The 17,147-nt window shown below is 38.4% G+C and overlaps 1 protein-coding gene across 9 annotated transcripts in view; it reads right to left on the bottom strand.

Annotated features, from left to right (window-relative positions):
- Positions 1-17,147, bottom strand: part of LOC143528735 (complement factor H-like) — a 41,075-nt gene that overhangs the window by 893 nt on the left and 23,035 nt on the right. For 6 of the 9 annotated variants that reach the window (XM_077024598.1, XM_077024595.1, XM_077024593.1 and 3 more), the window contains 5 exons: positions 15,999-16,181; positions 15,725-15,895; positions 7,638-7,817; positions 7,154-7,246; positions 104-262 (listed from right to left, as the gene is read on the bottom strand). In XM_077024598.1, the coding sequence (XP_076880713.1) occupies positions 104-262; positions 7,154-7,246; positions 7,638-7,817; positions 15,725-15,895; positions 15,999-16,181 (786 nt within the window). Of the gene's footprint in view, positions 1-103; positions 263-7,153; positions 7,247-7,637; positions 7,818-10,735; positions 10,821-14,091; positions 14,154-15,724; positions 15,896-15,998; positions 16,182-17,147 lie in introns of those variants that run through there. The other 3 variants (XM_077024600.1, XM_077024599.1, XM_077024594.1) reach the window with 3 other exon arrangements.

Genomic DNA, 17,147 nt, shown 5'->3' with positions numbered 1-17,147 from the left:
AGTCACTTTTAATGGTTGTCATTATATTAAGTGATTTTATTAAGTTTCATTCAATATGGTTCTTTGAAAAACACATCATTACACATAGTGTTTCTATACTTACTATTGCATGTCACATTTCCTATCCATTCCCCTTGGATGCAGGTCAGAAGAGTGTCTGGGGTCATTGAACAGGTATAAGTAATATTTTCACCCTCCTCATAGTGCGCCTTTAAGGATTTGAATGGGACGGTTAAGGGCTGAACACAGCCCTGTCTTTGCTCTGTTAACACACACACGCACGCACGCACGCACACGCACACACACACACACACACACACACACACACACACAGTGTTACAGATGTGGATGGTTATATGGTAGCAAGTATACCCTCTCCTAGCAAACCTGACGAATAAAAGCATGATTGACGTCTAGCTATGACCCCATATTCCATCAAACTCTAATTTATCAGGACATCCAATCTTTTCTGTGCACATACCAAAGGACCGAGACATTTCCACTGATCTGTATGAGCTATTAATATGACCGATAAATCCATTCTCCACATAGGTCCAATGTGCTACCTGGCAAGTCAAAATGTTGATATATGTGTCTCTTTCCTACAGATATGCTTCATATGTTTATACATCCTTGTAAGACCTGGTAATTCATTTTTGTCCTCTGGAGGGGACATGAGTCTCCAAAAGTTATTTAAAAAACAAAATACGCTACTGTGCTAAAACCTGTTGTACCATGTCGAGCACATCCTGGCCTTTCCAATGATGTATCATTTGTTGGGGTGGGTCATTCACAACAGAAAGTCTGCCTTTTAAAAATGACTGCTGTCTTACTAACCACATTTTATGCGAGCAAGAGAGGTAAGTTGTCTAATAATTTGCATTTATTATGTTTTGAAAGCCTATAATTCATGTGTTTTAGGAATAAGTTGTATGGAGTGATTTTTGTTTCAATAGTTCCACAGAAGCAAAAGTAAATCGAAGAGCAGAAAGTATATGTTATGAATGCAAAACAGAAAAAAATATATCAAAAGTGTCACGGTGAGGCGGCCCCCTACCGGTCGCCTCCGTCCACAGCGGCTGTTGTTGTTATTGTTTTGTGACGTCGTGTGCGTCCCTCAGGTGGGCGGAGCCCGTGATCCGTCTCATCTGAGAGTCGTTTGTTTGCCTATATATGTCTTGTCTTTGTACCAGTTGACCGCTGGTCATTACATCCTTGATTTGGATCTATAGCACGGGTTTTTGGTTTGCACACTTTCTATTAAACCATCCTTTTTCCCTGAGACTTGGCGTGATCGCTTCCTTTTTATTCGCTCATCCTGCCCGTCACACTGTTGTCCACTTTAAAGGACATTCCATAAAAAATTATTTATGTGACATGTTTCTTTCATCTAGTAGACTTATTTTAAGTTGAAATTACTGAAATTCTCATACTTTAATTTTTCTGGGTCTCATTTCACACCAGTGTTGCGCTATAAAGAATCTGCGTGGAGGTTGTGGTGGAAATTATGATGTTTCCCATTCTATCCTATGTTGCTTAGTATCTGTTAATCATATTAGACATATACTTAGAGATGTGATTTATAAATATGCTAGGCCTTAGAAAACTGTATTGTCTACCCTGGACGTCCTCGGCCCATTCCGGGACTGAGGTGTACCTAAACCAACCTCACTGGAGACGCCAGATGGCCTCCTCTCAACATGGAAGTGGCCATGTCGGTTCTCAGACAACAACAAGCGTGGAGGGGCATGTAGGGAGAAGCCAATATACGGTTGTCAAATCATGGGTGATTTTATGTTATGTTCATCCAATGATATGCTTTAATCACCTCATGTTCACCTCATCTTATGTGCTTATGAACTAGAGTATAAGAGATTAGAGCTCGGAGTGGGGAATTAGCTCTCCTTTGCAGGCGCTCTTGAGTGTATGTATAATGAGAACTCTGAATTGATCCATACTTTGTTTAATAAATCTATTTTACTTCTTTATCTTACCTAACTGTTTCTGACTTTTATTGTGCTTACCATTTAAGGGTTACAGAATTTCCAGAACATAGTGTAAAGTAGTAAAATCTCCTGCTATTAAATTCCCCCTTCCTCAGCATCTTTATTATTTTTGTTGCATCCTTGATAGCAGAAATAGGAAACAAATGAGTAGTGGAAAAGAAGACAGAAGTGAAGTTTCTTGCCGAAGTCTTAAAAGAATCTTCACTACTCTTCTTTCCTCATTTTTTTTTCTGCTTGTAACGCATCCGGCCAACACTGTTGATTTATTAAAACCATTTTTGTTTGTGATGTAAAAGCCTGAAGCTCTGTTTTTCAGTCAGAATCATCATCAAAACAATAATTTCATATTAGTGAACTTTCACATGGCCTTGTCAATGGAGTTGGTGGAAAAAACAGGGGAGCAGGTTGGGGCAATGAATATGGTGGTCATGAAGCCCTCCATGATGTCTGGGGAAGGACGTGATGTCAAGTTCTGAGGTGTTAGAGAGGAGGTTGTTGGAGGAGAACAAAGCAGTGGGGAGTATGATGAGATCCAGTCAGAAGCCAAAAATGTAGCAAATAGAGTTACCAGTCAACAGAAGATTTATGAGAAATACTGACATTGGTTCTTAATATTCGGGGAGCTACAGGAAGCTTGGATGACAGTGCACCTAGTATGAAATTGGGCGAGTGTGGGATAAAGGGGAATTAGGAATGAAATTGTTACAGACTGGGTTCAGGATGGGTCTTGGGATAAAGACAGTAGGGTATGGGATGAAACAAAAATGTTTCATCATACATCATACATAAATTTTGAGATGTATGATGGAAGAGATGGTTGTGATGAGAAGAGCAAGAGATGCGTAGGGCTAAGAAGACAAGTAGACGTTTTGGAGATGAGCGACACTGCAGACTGGAGAAGCAATTGCTGAAGGCAATGCATTTCTTTTGAGAATGGACAGATGTTACATAACAAAACACATCATGTTCTGGTTCCACAATATATTACAATGGTAAGTTCAGGGAGTTTCAAAAGTAAGGCAACTAAATTCAGATAAACAGGTTCTGTTATCAATGAACCAAAAGCTGGATGACCAAATACTGGTCTAGATGTCACAATTACAACTGCTGTTCTGGCCACCCCATAGAAAGTGTCCTGTTTTATGCTGTTGTGTACAGGGGGGGGGGAAGAATTACAAAGAAAGAGGAAACATGTAAATTAGCTGATTATGCAAGCTGGGTGTCACGTAGGGCTACGCCCCCCTCTCCCCACTGTCACTCCAATGTCTGTTCCTCGTGTTTTCTGTTATTCCTTGCCCGTTAGTCCCGCCCCGTCATCATTGTTAGCACCTGTCCCTAGTTTAGTTTCGTGTTCATATAGTCCCTGTAATTCCCCTGTCTGGTTGTCGGTTGTTTTGTCTATCCAGTTGTTCATGCTGTTGGTTGTGCTTCCCTGTTCGCTGTTTGGCCCCGCTCGTGAGTTCGCTTAGTGTTTACCGTTATCCGTGTTCATCTGCCTGTTCTGTGTTTCCCCGTCGTTGTATTTCCCTGTCTGATTATGCCCGTTATCCTTTCTTGTTCTGGCTGCCCTCCCGGTTTGACCCATGCCTGTCCGTTTAACGTTGGTTTTGGTATTCCCATGAATAAATCTCGCTCTCCTCAGCGTTTGTGTCCGTCTCCTCGCTCCGTGGCGCGAGCCACGTTACACTGGGTCAGTGATCAACACTTAGCTGGAATCACTGGTTATAGTGGCTTAAAAAAAGGACCTTAAAAAAACTACACTTAATACTAGACAATAATAAACACCCACTACACACAGAACTTGTGAAACATAGAGCACGTTCAGTGAAAGACTTCTGTCTCTGAGCTGCTTAGGAAGTCCTTTGTCCCTCGATCAGGCTTTACAACACCAATACTCTGCAACATCACTCTACAAGGGCCAGAGGGGCACAACTATGGATTAGACTGGTAATGTATGTGAGTACATCTATGTGCATGCAGGGCTACATGGCTGCAACAGTCCACCCTTAAATGCAATAACAACTGTCACTTTATATACAGTACATAGTGTAATTGTACTCTGCCACTGTGTCACTATTTTTCACTCATATCACTCATATTATCATATTAATAACCACTTAATATCTTTAATACTTAATACTTTAATATCTTAAAACTTAAAACCATATATGTATACCTGTGTATATATATATATAATATATACCTATATATATTGTCTAGTTAATCTGTGTATACATCTGGCTGCTCAGTTATTGTTCCACTTATTTTTTTTTTTCTGTTATACTTTCTATTGCATGCACTATATTATATTTTATACTGTGTGAATCTTTCTACTGTGTGTATATATATATATATATATATATATATATATATATATATATATATATATATATATATATATATATATATATATATATACACATACACACACACACATCACTGTTACATGCTACTGAGACCCTAATTTCCTTCGAGATGAATAAAGTATCCATTCATTCATTCATTCATTACCCTCATTTTCCATATCAGATGCTGTTCAGAAGATGAAACAAATTTCTTCATAAATGGTGAGGTCAACAGACATCAATCACCGATACTGGTGTGATGTAAGATGAAGTGATGTTGTGGTACCTTTTGTCGCTGATGTAACATTGAGTGCAAACCATTACACAAGATTATTAGATGAAGACGTGTTTACTTCATTGTTCCAGAGGATGAAACTTTTGTTGTTGTTTAGAAGGGGGCGGGGCATTCATCTACCCAGAATGCCCCTTGAGTTCTGCTTAGGCACTGTTACCGTGTCCAGTAGTTAGAATACAGAGGTGAGTGAGGTTTTGGTATATAGAAGTGTTTGTAAGAGTGAAGAGTTTTTTTCTCTGTGATGTTGTTGCTGCATTAAAAAGAGTTAAAATGAGCAACTTCCCTGCCTCTGGTTTCCTGGCTTTGCCACAATATGTTTGCTAGTGGATTTTTTTATGTTGTCCCCTTGTCTATGCAGAATGGAGCAGACCATTTGATCAGTGGAAGGAGCCAGATGGGTTTAAAGGTCACGGAAACAGCAGTGAATACCAGTGACAGAGAATACCAGTGGTTTAGCTGAGGGTCTCACTAGGTTACAAAGGGGAGCGCAGAGGTAAGGTGGTAGTTTACGAAGATGTGAACATGTTTTGCTGCCAAACACACAGAGCAGGGATAGAAGTTAAAGGCATCATTAAAGATACAACATAGCTGAATGGCAAAGTGTGTGTGTATGAATTACAGTAGTATCACTCACAAAGATGAACAACTTTTGGGAAAACTGAAATAGGTTATGGTTATTTAAAGAATAGTAAAAAAAAACATTAAAGAACAAAAGTTTTGGACCTTAGAGGAAATAATATGTTGGATGTGTAAAGACATGAATGGAGATGCAGGAGAGCTGGGTCACAGGCAAGGGTGTTGGTGAATATCAGGCAATAGATTAGTTATACCTCAACGCAAATCAACAGAAAATTGATTAGCAAAAGTAAGTGTTGATTTTAGGAACATATGGGATAAACCTTTTCATTTTAAATGTGCAGATTATAGTCCTATGATGTAATGCAAATATCATTATTCCCTTTCTCTAAAGTAGGCTTGTTGTGAATATTTATTTGCCATCATAGTTTGCTACTCTTATACGTGGATCACTTAGAGAGCATGACTGAAATATAGAGGGTGCAAGAGTCATGCTTGGCCCCGCCCACAGCTGTCTGTCAAGTCTTTGTTGTTATGTGCCAATGTGGTAACATCTTGGTTGCTCGCTCCATGTTCTTATGTAAACCCGCCCCTTGTAATGAGTTTAACATGTCTTGAATTTAATCCCTTGTTAGTATTGTGTGTGTATATATACCCTGTGTTCACTTATTGCTGGTCTTTGTTAATCCACATTAGTCACCGTTATCAGTGTTAACGAATTTTAGCTACTATTTGTATGCTGGTTTCTATACAACACTTTTCTCCATGTTGTCAATGTTATGTCTAAGAAGTATCTACATGTCTAGATATTCTGATATGACCTTGGACTGTTTTCCAACTATTCTCTTGCATTTGCCCATAATCAGTCTTGCTCCTCAGCATTTGTGTCTGCCTCATTATCACTCCTCGACGCCATTCTCATCACAGCAAGCATTATGTATAATATTTGATGATATGGAATACAACTCAATATTTTAAAGATGATGTTGTCACGCTACAGCCCCGAACTCCTCCCTTCGGGCATGTGTTAATGTTGTCCATGTCTTTATATGTACGCAGGGCCGGTCCTTCCATTAGGCGATATAGGCAAATGCTAGGGGTGCCGGCTGTCCAGGGGGGCGCTCGCGTGAATGCGTTATTTATTTATTTATTTATTACAAATGAACAATTCATAAATATGAAAACAAGCAAAGTCCACATAATCACAACTTTATTGTTTAATAATATTAGTCAAATTAATAATTATAATAGCACACGATACCCATCACCCGCGCACCGCCCTTCCCCCGCTCGCTCTGCGCACCTCGTTATAGTGATGGGATTTTCGGCTCTATTTTGAGATGCGGCTCTAATGGCTTTTCTTACTGTGGAGAGCCGGCTCTTTCGGCTCCCAAACGGCTCCGCATATATATTTTTTACATTATTAATTAATTATTAGCTTAAACCTAATTTTATAACATTTTGTTTTATTATTGACATTAAACATACAGCAACAGATAGATCCAAACAACGACGAGCATAGGACACTGCGCGAACGCACATTAAATAGACAAACCACATAAACCCCGAGTGATGACGAGACAAGCCACAGGTGAGACGGATTATCACAGGACGCAACCGCACCCACGGAGATACACAGACGCAGACAAGTAGATGCAAACAACGTACATACACGCCCAAAGGGAGGGTTCGGGGGCCGTAATGTGACACCTGTAAAGTGATTTGTTGTCAAGCCTCTGTTTCATTTGTAATAATACTAGTTATTTTGGTAAAGGGGTCATTTGGTTCAGCCAGTAGATATAACACACTTAAAACTGGTTAAAATAAATAGTTGGAAAAATATGTGTCTTAGAAAATATGTACTTTCTAAACATTGAGTAGCAGCTTACCTTCACATCTTAAGTCTGTCTAATTTTGTCCATTACACGCACCTGTGCTGTTTTCTTGACCCAAAAATTGATCTCCATGTGAGAAGGTCTCATTCAATGAAAGTCCAGCGTTTCTGTCTTGGTCAGTATTGGTGGCTGATATACAACAAAAACAACAATAGATTAGAGGTCAAGTAACAATCAGTGATAGAATGGGCTGATAAATAGATGTGTTCTGATTTCAAATGTGAATAATACAAATATAATGTGATATAATACAGTGTATTGAACACAGAAAAAAAAGAAAATGTGTTGAAAAAGATTAAAGAGATTATCTTAATTATCTATTATCTTTTACAATATTTTCTCTTTCACAGCAAGACTATACTGGAGTCAGATGAATTTGAGTAAATAGGATATAGTTAATAGATATACCTTAGTAATAATAAATGTTTCCTTTCCTTATATAATAATAATAATAGTAAATAAAATGATCATCAAATGAAATCAATAGAATTTTTCTTTTCCCTTTTTGTGTTCTACTCACGTTTACATGTTGGTTTTTGCATCCATTGTGAGTTGAGACAGTGAACTGTGTCATGTCCAACAAGTTCTAGACCGTCTCGACATTTAAATGTCACTATTTGATCCCCTTCCTCATCTTGGATGTAAGAGATGATAACTGCATTTTCTACTTCAGGAGGAGTATCACACCTGCTTTCTATTGCTGCAGTATGGGGGGAAAAATATGTAAAAATCTTATACAACTAAGCTGGAAGAACCTCTTTGTTGAGTTTATTTTTAAAAAATGTAGAAACCTCACTCTCAATGTAGTTAACTCACTCTTTACTAGTGACTGTCTGAGGAGGCAAGGTTTGAGCCTCCTTGAATATTTACACTAAACAAAAGTGCCCTCAAATCATGTGTGATATTTAATCAGTCCGTAACTTTTATATTGTCACGGTATGGCGGGCCTCCTACTGGTCGCCTCCGTCTACAGCGGCAGCTGTCATGTTGTTGTGGTGTTGTGTTCGTCCCTCATGTGGGCGGAGCCCGCGATCCGTCTCACCTGAGGGTCGTTTGTTCATCTATATATGTCTTGTCTTTGTACCAGTTGACTGCTGGTTATTATATCCTTCAATTGGATCAGTTCACGGGTTTTGGTTTGCGCACTTTTTCTATTAAGCCATACTTTTTCCCTGAGACTTGGCGTGATCGTTTCCTTTTTGTTTTGCTCACCCTGCCCGTCACATATATGCAAAAATTTAAAAACATTTTACATTATACAGTTTCTTTTCTTTTTCCAACATTTTACGCAGACATTAACAAATAACTACAGTAATTTATGCAGCATTAATTGGCATCCTACATTTCATAAAAACCCATCCACCACAATAAAATTGTTACAGGCAGGGGTGCAAATGAAAAAGGAAGCAATCATGCCAAGTCTCAGGGAAAAAGGAGGGTTTAATATATAACATGCGCACACCAAAAACCTGTGACACGATCCAAATTAAGGATATAATAACCAGCAGTCAACTGATACAAAGACCGTTTTTTATTCTACTAACTGGTCCAAATATACTGTTTTACTATAAAATAACAGAGGCCTCCAACACACCTATTCAGACATTCCATTGGTAACGGTGCCGAGGATGTTGAAGGATGTTAGAGCCAGTTAGAATTGCAAGAAAGAAACAAAGATAGAATCAAATGCTACTTATAACAGAAAACAACAAGGAACAGAAGACACATATTACATGAAGTGGGAAGCTCTGGGAAACATATGAAAAGGACAAGTGGTATAATCATCACAAAAGAATCACAAAGTAGACACTAGTAGGCAGGGTAGCGTGACTCCACTAATTTCATCATGAATTTTCATCAGCAAAAATTTCCCCCAGCTGTTTCCCAAACTGAATTACGTCGCCCTTTGCAAAACAATGATCGCCAACACTGGCACCTCGTGTCTCAGAGATAACGGCTATAATCAAAAATTATTGTTTATCCTATTCAAATTTCTCTATCCCTGTTAAGCCTTCCACAACCTATAATTTCTACTGAAAGAATAAACCGATCAAACATTACCACGTGTACCACAGGATTCACTCCAAGAAGCATAGACTCCACATTTTCACAACTATTGTCCTGCCAATTATAAAATATGACATAATGGATATAGGCTACACATGGATCAATGACGGACTGCACATGGGTTGATGTTGAACATACTTGGATGGTTCCACCAAAATCATCAACTCTAACACTTTGGAAACCTGGTATTACCTGTTACTAGTTACTATAAGTAAATTTAACCCTACGGTTGTAGGGGAGACCGGGTATGGTTGTAACACTTTTTGCTTCAGCACCTTTAACTCACTGAATTTTTGAGCTAGACTTTTCAAACTTTTATACAAAGTACACCCATTTGTTTACTACAAATTGCACCAATTCAAACTTCAATTGAAATATAACAGCTGCCATGAGTTGGTGTTAAATACATGGTGTTCCCTTGTTAAACCTACCCCACTACCGGGGTAGGTTGTAACACATGCTGGGGTAAGTTATAACAATTAGACAAAAGAAGCAAAAACAGAGGCCACATCATGCAAAATGCTTCAAAAATAGTTTTTTTTAAAATAAAATAACAATCCAGCACAATGTCTCTCTCTCTCTGTGACTGATCAAAACTCATATCCACTTTCTGTTTTATTCAGGAATGTGTGTGGGTGTGTGTGTAAATTAGTGTACTAGATCAAACTTATTTAACAATATGTATGCTTAATGAACACTAATACAATGTACCTGTGTAAAGAACATGTAGGTCAAATAATAAACAACATTAATGTGTGTGTGTGTGTGTGTGTTACATGGCAGATACCATGTGCCTGTGCAACTGATCCGACTGACTTGTCCTTCTTTGTGACCTCATCAGATGCTTCTTTTGAAAACATTTGCAGGCACACCTCTGTTAGTCTTTCTTTAAAATGATTAAAAATCAAGAAAGTTTTCTTAGTTGTAAGGTGATTGTTCTAAGCTGTGTTACAACCCACCCCACCCGTCAGCCATTCATTATTTGTCCTCAAGAAAATGCTAAGAATTGAACGAGATGAAATCATCTATCCCAATTGTTACATTCTTTAGTTTTCTTAATTGATATTTAATAAAATTTAATTTGTTTAATTGTTTTCTTATCTCTCTCTTATTTTATTAGGGGTGGGCATAGATTAATTTTTTTTATTTAGATTAATTTCACTGAAATCTTGAAATTAATCTAGATTAATCTATATTAAAATGGCTCATATGCGTGCTACCCAAGTAATGGCTAAAAGTCAGTTTTTGAGATAGGGTTTCTTAATACAGAGGGTGCATTAGACCAGGGGCTCATCTCCTGTTTCCAAAATGCATCAATGACTGCTTGAGAAAGCTGTTGTACTTTGATACTTGAAGAAAAAAAAACATGCTCAATAAAACGTAGGCTACTCGTGTTCAACAGTTTATTCAGTTAAACATGAATTTGCAAGCCTTGTCACGTTGAGGACCCTGGCCCCTCCCTTTTGGGCGTGTGTTTACGTTGTCCACGTGCATCGTCTGCGTCAGTGGAACTCCGTGGTTGTGGTTGTGTATTGTGATAATCCGTCTCACCTGTGGCCCGTCTCGTAATCACGTGGGGATTATGTGGTTCGTCTATTTAATGTGCGCTCGCGCAGTGTCCTGTGCTCGTCGTTGTCTACAGTTACAGTGGGGAAAATAAGTATTTAGTCAGTCACCAATTGTGCAAGTTCTCTCTCACAATCTCACAATACATGGCCCCATTCATTCTTTCATGTACACAGACCAGTCTTCCTGCAGAGAAACAGCCCCAAAGCATGATGTTGCCACCCCCATGCTTCACAGTTGGTATGGTGTTCTTTGGATGCAACTCAGCATTCACTGTCCTCCAAACATGACGAGTTGAGTTTTTACCAAATAGTTCTACTTTGGTTTCATCTGACCATATGACATTCTCCCAATACTCTTCTGGAACATCCAAATGCTCTCTAGCAAACTTCAGACGTGCCTGGATATGGACTGGCTTAAGCAGGGGAACACGTCTGGCACTGCAAGTTCTGAGTCCCTGGCGTCGTTGTGTGTTGCTGATGGTAGCCTTTGTAACGTTGGTCCCAGCTTTCTGCAGGTCATTCACTAGATCCCTCCTTGTGGTTCTGGGATTTTTCCTCACCGTTCTTGTGATCATTTTGACCCCACGGGCTGAGATCTTGCGTGGAGCCCCAGATTAAGGGAGATTAGTAGTGTAGTAGTACACTACTAAGTAGTAGTCTTGTAGGTCTTCCATTTTCTGATTATTGCTCCCACAGTAGATTTCTTCACACCAAGCTACCTGCCTATTGCAGATTCAGTCTTCCCAGCCTGGTGCAGGTCTACAATTCGGTTTCTGGTGTCCTCTGACAGCTCTTTCGTCTTCACCATAGTGGAGTTTGGAGTGTGACTGTTTGAGGTTGTGGGCAGGTGTCTTTTATACTGTTAACGACTTCAAACAGGTGCCATTAATACAGGTAATGAGTGGGGGAAAGAGGAGCCTCTTAAAAAAGAAGTTACAAGTCTGTGACAGCCAGAAATCTTGCTTGTTTGTAGGTGACCAAATACTTATTTTCCACCATTATTTGCAAATAAGTTCTTTAAAAGTCAGACAAAATGATTTTCTCAATTTTTTTTCACATTTTGTCTCTCATAGTTGAGGTCTACCTATGATGTCAATTACAGGCCTCTCTCATCTTTTTAAGTGGGATAACTTGCACAATTGGTGACTGCCAAGACCCAGGCAGTAGCTCAATGGCCTAACTCCACATTGCTCCATCAGGTCCAGCACTTCCTGGGGTTTGCTCATTTTTACAGGCGCTTCATTAAGAACTCCTGTGCGGTGGCAGCTCCATTCATTGCATTGACCAAAAAGTCATGCGGGCCATTTAACCGGTCCACTGAAGCACAGACGGCCTTTGACGCTCGGAAAGCACGTTTTGTGTCTGCTTCCATTCTCTGTATGCCTGACCCTGACCTCCGGTTTGTGGTGGAGTTCGATGCCTCCGACGAGGAGGTCGGACCGGTGTTGTCTCAGAGGTCAGGCATGCTGTCCAAGCTCAATCCCTGTGCCTACTTTTCCCACCGGTTAACCCCTACCAAGCGGAACTACAACATCGGGGATAAAGAGCTTCTTGCCGTGAAGATGGCACAAGAGGAAGGGTGGCATTGGTTGGAGGGGTCTGTTATCCAGTTGGCAGCATTGGTTGAAGGGGCGAACCCGCATACAACGCACAAAATATTTAACTGGAGAAGACAGAATTGGCACGTTTTGATACATATATAGCAACAGTCATATGGACCCATGCAGTTGTACCCATCATCATTTCTCTACTGATGATTAGTCCCTATTCACGAATGACAGGTCAAATATGGAGCAGATTCTGTTCCTCATCATAAAGTACATTTAGCGGTGAAAAGTCCAACAGATCTAGTATGCCCCCACATTTCTGATGGACTAGAAACTCTAATGGAAACATTGTTCTGTGCATTGTTCTATCCAAGGCAATATTGCATACCTTCCCAGCAGGCATTTCAACATTGAATCAATGTCACATGTTATGGTTGAAATAACATTGGATTTGGTGTCCATTTTGAAAAGTGAATCAACGTTGATATGCCAACGTTGTTTCAACGTCATACATTCAACCTTGAATAAACCACAAAACTCATGTTCACGATGCTCAAAATTGCATGGGAGAGAGGAAAAAAGCAACTGTATGCCATAATGAAAAAAGAACAATAACATTTTTTTATTCTCTCTGTAAATTTCTTCTCCGAGAACCACCACACAACCTCTCCGGTGCATACTTGAGGTATTTAGCCATCGTGTCTATTGCCTCCTGTTGTGTGATTTTGTGTGTGTCTAAAGAGGAAAAGCAAATGTCATCAATATTGTACATCCTGTGTACAGTGCCAACTATTTTTTTAACGAACAAACATCTAAATTTGTTAAAATATTGAATTTTCATCCACTCGTTTTTTTTTTCTTTCATCCACTCGTTTTCATGCTAGGTAGTCAGTCGTCCTCACAACATACACACATACCTTTACATTTCACTGATGGCACATGTCATGTTGAGGACCCCGGCCCCTCCCTTTTGGGCGTGTGTAAACGTTGTCCACGTGCTCTGTCTGCGTTTTCGGAACTTCGTGGTGATAGCTTTGTTGTGTGAATAATGTGTCTCACCTGTGAATCGTCTCGTAATCACATGGGGCTAATGTGGTCTGTCTATTTAATGTGCGCTCGCGCAGTGTCCTGTGCTCGTCGTTGTCTAAAGTCTACACGTTGCTGTGTGAGTGTTTTGTTATCCGTGCGCTATTGCGCAATCATTGTATGATTAAAAGTGACGTAAGTCAAAAAGGCAGGATTCTGTGTCTCGTCCTTCGCCGACCCCCGAGCGTCACAGCACAACTGTCAGAATCCCTCGAGTGATCACAAACACAAGCCTCACAGTTGCTCTGCCTGATCTTGAATACTTTCTCCTGCTCTATTTAAACTTGTTGATTTGTCATTGCGAAATTTTGTTTCTGCCTCAAAACATTTCAAACTTTCATTGCCTGATGTTGTCTTCCTGGTTAATACCTGCCTGTTTTTGACGATGTTTTTGGACGAATGAATAAATAAATAAATAAATAAAAACTAATATTATTAATAATATTAATAATTAATACCTTTCAAAACCCTCATCCAATGCCAAAGAGTTGTTTGTACTTTTTTATTGTATTGTGTTTTTTGAACTTGAAAGGCAGGTTGAAGATATTATGTTGATTCACCGTTAATAGTTCAACGTTTGCGCAATCATTTAACATTAAATGTGTTTCAACTTTGTTTCAACGTTGAAACAACAACAGACAGTATTTCAATCATATTTCAACCACATTTGTGTGCCAGCTGGGTTCCTAGCTATATAACCACTTACTTTGACTACATGCTTCAATGATATGGAGCTATGATGTTACTATATAAAATTTTCCAGACAGCCTAGAATGGACAGAGCAAATGGACAGAAGTCAACATTTCATACTCAGGAAGTAAAACTCCTTCCCAGGATTTTACTTAAGCTTTGCTGGATTTTCTAATTAGTGCAAGCCAGGTAAAATTAGTGGAATCAACACAATCCAGGCAAAATCTTGGTGAGGACTTTTACTTTCTGAACCTGGAATATCCATCTCTGCAAATGGATGCACTGAAAACCCTGCATTGTGCACTTTGCATTTCAAGGCAGTTTAGATTCACTTTTGACAAAATTTCAGCATCTAACAGCATTTAAAAAGAAATTCATTACTAATTTCGTCAGAAATTAAGAGACAATAGAGAAGTGTAATTTCTGTAATTTGCAGAGATGTTCAAAAGTCGCAAAATACAAGTTCGAGTCAAATAATGAGTTAGCAATGTTATGATACGTCATGAGAAAATTGGCTCTTTCACACACAGCGCCTGGATAACAGACTGATTCGTGATTAGTGTTAACAAGTTATTTTGAATAAGTCCGAGTTGAGTGACTCATTAGTGATGAGTTTCAAGTCAAGTCTGAAGTCTTTTTCTAGGAAGTACAACTTCGACTCAAGTCACTCACTTGAGTGTAAAATGTAGTTAAAAAATTTTTGCTTTCAATCAGATTTTGACAGATTTTGTCATGACAGAATTTGCTGTCATGTTTTCTGCAAATCATAATAAAATCAGTAAAAGTAAAATAATCTTTTAAATTATTTTAATTATTTAATTATTTTGATAGTTTTTTATGTGTAAGTAAAATGAATAATTTATAATATAATCATTAGTGATGGCAAAAGTGGGGCTTTTGGGAGATCGAATCAAATGAACCAATTGATTCGGAAAATGATTACGATCTTGTGATACGTTCGAATCATCACACAACCAGGCCTAAATCCACAACTTTTTCAGAAGTTGAGAAACAGAAGTAATATGATTCAATTCAATTTTTTATGAAAAATTACATGCATATTGTGTCCCTCATAAATTTTAGTCATGAAAACATATTATTTTGCAGAGAACGGAGTTGTTTTAAGATGTACCTTTCATTATGATACACTGTTAGTCAGTGGATTGATATATCTGTCTATTCATTTTACATTGCAAGGTAGGGAAATGCTTGTGTAATACTTTATTTACTAGACATTACAAGTAATCAGTTTTAATCACAACAAACATTCTGATCTCAGACCAGTGGCTTGAACTTAAGTGCAGACTAAAATGCGTGAAAAGGTTCTAAACGTATCGAAACTGTGTGACATTTTTGGCTTTCCGCTTTCGAAACAGTGAAACACTTCGAAACAGTGTTTCGGAACACTGTGATTCAAATTAATAGATTCAGTTTGATTCCGCTTTTCGAGTTTGACATCACTAATAATCATTTTATAATATCATTTTGCCTTATATTTCCATTTTTCATTGTCAATTGATTTAAGAGGTGGCAGGGAATGTGATCTGTAGTCAAATATATGTACATGGTCACAAACCAATGAAACATTACTGCCATCACACCAGAGGCCTAAAAGTCTTTCATTCATTAGTAAGTAAACATGGCTTACCTTCACAGACTGGTTTGTCCCACTGTCCATTCAAACATGTGATGGAAGACGGTCTGGATTTGTAGCCAAAATCACATTCAAATTTTAACGATTGCCCATGTTGATGAGCTTCATTTATTTGAATTTGCTTCCCATGCTCAACACTGGGAAGAGATCCACACTCGTCCTTTCCTGTTGAGAAAGGATCACATACCATGAAGTCAGTAATGAACTATTATTCTTATGTAGTGGATGGTGCTGCTGATATGAGTTCTATGAACAGTTAGTCACTCACGTATACACTGTGGCATAGAATTCCAAATGCCGTTTTGGCAGATTACTGTTTTCCACAACTCTTCATGAAATGGTTTGTAACCTTTGTCACACGAATAAGAAGCATACTGGGATCCATCATTGCCCCTGATATTATTTATGAATCCATTGATCAATATGATTCTACCACAAGCTCCTTCTGCAACTGCAATGCAAAAACAGGACCAATGTGTGGCAAAATGTGTTGGCAGTCTTTTAAAACAATTCTGCTGTTTATTTACTTCTTGAGGATTTATTCTTTAAGAAATTAAAATAATAAAATAAATATGATGGAATGCATGAAGGAATGCTGGTACAATGAAGATATGAAATGATCAGGATACAAGAGTTCCATGGTCATCTTTAATTCCATTTTGAAATAAAATGATTTTAGGTTGTCTTTTGAAAGAAGAATCATCTCTGTGTAAGCTAAGCTAATCATGTTGTAAATATTTAAACCTAAATCATTTTGTAGGAATTGACACCTGTCACATAACACCTGTCACTACTACTGCAATAGTCATGGCAAAGAACTAGTGTTCAATGATTCATAGTTTAAATGTAACTGGTAGAGCTTTGCTACGAATCACTTAGTGATGCTGTAAGCCAATGTAGCTGCGAGTTGTTTCTAACCACTTCCATACATGATCTGATTCTTCAAGTCATTTAGCAATTAGCACCACCATTACACAGCAGTATATTTGCTGAACTGCTGAACAGGCAGTGTACTTAATCCTCGACTTCATTAACAAGACTTCCATGAGTGAATCTCCTGTTTAATAGACCCTTTAGTATTAAATAAATGTTACATTTATGTATTAAAAAACTTTTGACTGCTTTTTTATTGTTGTGTTTTGTTTGCAATGTGCTTTTGTTCATTTATTAAATATTGCACCTCTGACTCAAAACCAGATCTCTAAGTGTTCTTTTTAACTATACCTGTGTATACTTGGGTTTATACACACATCTCTTGGAGTGACACAGTAAGAGCCACACCTTTTGAATTAGAAAAGACATGTTCATTCGCTTTACATGTAGCCTCTTAAAAAATCTATAGTTTGCGAAGTTAGCGTCCCACCCTGATTATTATTAGTATTATTATGATTCTTTTCTTCCGTTTTTTCCTCTTGAT

The sequence above is a fragment of the Brachyhypopomus gauderio genome, chromosome 12 (genome assembly GCF_052324685.1).
Source record: "Brachyhypopomus gauderio isolate BG-103 chromosome 12, BGAUD_0.2, whole genome shotgun sequence".
In the NCBI taxonomy this organism is placed as follows: Eukaryota; Metazoa; Chordata; class Actinopteri; order Gymnotiformes; family Hypopomidae; genus Brachyhypopomus; species Brachyhypopomus gauderio.
The sequence above is the reverse complement of the archived record's forward strand: the minus strand, read 5'-3'. Positions and strand labels throughout refer to the sequence as shown.